The 3,081-nt window shown below is 29.3% G+C and overlaps 1 protein-coding gene across 1 annotated transcript; it reads left to right on the top strand.

Annotated features, from left to right (window-relative positions):
* The first annotated feature begins 348 nt into the window (after nt 1–348).
* On the top strand, nt 349–3,073 carry LOC112468315. Its single transcript, XM_025037441.1, has 6 exons — nt 349–495; nt 1,022–1,472; nt 1,562–1,781; nt 1,869–2,235; nt 2,315–2,654; nt 2,835–3,073. Exons 2-6 carry the CDS (start codon nt 1,279–1,281, stop codon nt 2,944–2,946), a joined length of 1,233 nt encoding a protein of 410 aa, XP_024893209.1. The 5' UTR covers nt 349–495; nt 1,022–1,278; the 3' UTR covers nt 2,947–3,073.
* Nucleotides 3,074–3,081: the final 8 nt, after the last annotated feature.

Genomic DNA, 3,081 nt, shown 5'->3' with positions numbered 1-3,081 from the left:
AAAATATATCACCAAGAATTCATGTACTTACATATAAATTGTGTTATTTTAACTCTTAAAAATGGTTAATATTAATTTAACATAGAAAAGTTAAGTAATACAACAACGATGTGTTAAATTAACATACAACTGTGTCAGAAATGTAACACAAAACTTTCTACACAGGAAAATTTTAACACAAATACAAAATGTTTTTTACTGTGTATATATATGCATAATCTTTATAGTATAATTACAAGATATATAATATTATAATATGGCAGCATTTAATGACATATACTAAAATAAGCTCAGAGATTATTACTCTTTATCTTTTATTTTTTTTACAGAGAAGGAATATGACATCCCATTATCGTCCTTTATCTTACGAGAGTGATAGCCGATATCCTCATGTCGAAAGAGCAGTGGCGGGAGAGGATCATGTTGACTTTGTTTATCAATTTGTAAAGGATACTCATATAGATGAGTGTAACTTTAACCATTATAATTATATTGGTATGTAACATTTGAATTGATAAATAAGATATCATTAAGGATGTATTACCTATACCTTATTTCCAGCCAAAAGTACAGTAATCTGAGAAATCCAATTATATCGGTTGTATGCATACTTTAACGGCTTACTACTATTTAATATCATAACAAGGACATTAATGTTACTGATTTAAGTGATTTTAACCAGTTTTTATGATTATTAACAGCGTATTTGTAAATATTCTTAAGGATGTATGTCCGTTCAGTCAAAATAAATAAGGGATCAAGCTGAAATTTACAGAGATTGTGCACTTATATGTCCTAAAAACCTGTGTTAAATTTCAGATTGATTGTCTGACTTGTTTAAAAGATATTAATATTTTAATTTACAAAATTAATTAAAAAATTAATTGGATACTAATTGGATACTTATAATTGGATTACTCAGATTACTGTACTTTTGGCTGGGAAGGTAATAGGTAATACATCCTTAAAGAAGATACGTTTGTGTTCAGTAAAGATTATAATTAAATTTTTTATTCCAAAGATTTCAAGTTTCATAAAGCTGTATATCCAATCCGAGTCTCTATATATGATGTATATAATCTGGGATATGTAACTCAAATTTTGGCTCAAGATCCTGAAAATCGGTGGTTTCTATTATGGACTGGACAGCCTTGGATTGTACCTTCGACATCACAATTATTGTCTCCACCTTTACGGTCTTATAACTTTAAAACCAAAATACTCAGATTAAAATTTAGGTACAAATTATGGAGCTTTAACACGCTGCGAGATGCTGTAATGCTTATTGGTACATCAAAATTGATCCTTCCTAAAAATCCGAAACAAAGTTTAACTACTCTGTTAAAGAGCATTAAATGCAAGTATACTTGCCATTGGAACATCTACAATTTAACACCTGATTATAAAAATGCACACTTGGATATATTCGATCTTCAAAAGAACTTTACTGAATATTGCATTATTTATAAAAGGTATTATATATCATCGACATTAAATAATATTCAATATTTTTTATTCTCTTAATAATGAAAATAAATTTGTTTCAATGTTATTTACACAGCGATACAGCAACAAGTTTTGACAAGAACAATCTCAGTCGCAAAAAAGTATTTCAGAAGGAAAATGTGCCATCTTCTAAGCAGAGATATATGAATCGTCATTTATTAAGAGATCATTCGAATTATAAGAAAGTTTATAAAAATAAAAAGTTTATGAAAGATATCAAACTCTCTTTGGATAAATCCAAAGAGCAACCATTTTGCAGTTTTTCTACACTTCCTGTAAAGTATTTGAAGAAGTCTATTTTTTATAATATTTATTGTAATGTAATCATATATATATTAAAGTTTTATATTTTATCTTTGCAGGATGAAATAATATTAAAAATATTACAAAACTTAGATATAAAGTCGCTCTACTATGTGAGCAGAGTAAATAAGTACCTCAATCGTTTAACACAGGATTCTTTTCTCTTTACACATTTGAATTTACGAAATATGCGCTTTACGGATTGCTTTTTTATTTATAATATTATAGTTTTCTTTGCCAGATGTGAATCCAGACGTAAATATTTGCAACAGTTGGATCTTACATCAAGCAACATTTCTGTTTTGCATTTCGTAAAATTTATTAACATTTTTGACAGGCGTTTAACGCACTTACGATTAAGTAGCTGTCGATTCGTTAATGATTTTGCCCTATTTAAAATTTCAAAGATCTGCAAAAATTTGAAAGGTAATAAGTACATAAATTAAATATGATTATTAGGATTACAAATAAATTGTACATGACTAATTATATATATTTTTCTTAGTATTGGATCTCAGTCATTGTTATCAGAATGATATAACGGCCAAAGGATTTTCGTATCTCGAAAATCTTGAATTTCTAGAGGATTTAGACCTTAGTTGGACAAAGATAACAGCTAAACCTCTATGCAAAATACTGCAAAAGAATCGCCGGATGCGTAATTTACATTTGAACGGCGTTATATCTAGTTCTGCGCCACTATATGTAGAAGCAGTTGTAATACAGTTGAAAAATTCGTGCCCTGGCTTGGAAATAATAGATTTAACGGGCGGTGTCGCTACATCGCGAAGTATTGATGCCCTCACCGAGTGCAAAAATTTACGAAAATTAAACATTGGAGTGATGTACGTGTGTGCTACATTTTTCTTTTAAAATATATTATATTATCATATTCTTTATCGAAATTTGTATGTTTACATCTTTTGCAAACATAATGAAACGCTTATGTTTTTATTCTCTTTGCGATTGAAAAACTGTAATAACTAATAATAGGATATGGCTTTAAAAGTTTTAAATTGTTACAGGTGCGATGACCATAGGTACCCAATCGATAAGCATAGCGTGCATAGATTGTTTTCCTCCTGTCAAAGCTTGGAAGAAATCAATTCGATATGTCGCACTGAATGGGGATATTAACAAAAATGGTGAAGAACTAACGCGTAAAAACTTGACAAGTATATACTTGTGGCATATATTATACAGTTTCGCAATTCGATCTCGAGCAGTGTCCTCAGTCCTAAACTGCAAACGATCTATAAATATATATACCGG

This window comes from Temnothorax curvispinosus, unplaced genomic scaffold (assembly GCF_003070985.1).
Source record: "Temnothorax curvispinosus isolate PA1 unplaced genomic scaffold, ASM307098v1 QBEX01001779.1, whole genome shotgun sequence".
Lineage (NCBI taxonomy): Eukaryota > Metazoa > Arthropoda > Insecta > Hymenoptera > Formicidae > Temnothorax > Temnothorax curvispinosus.
This window is presented reverse-complemented; position numbering and strand designations above follow the sequence as displayed.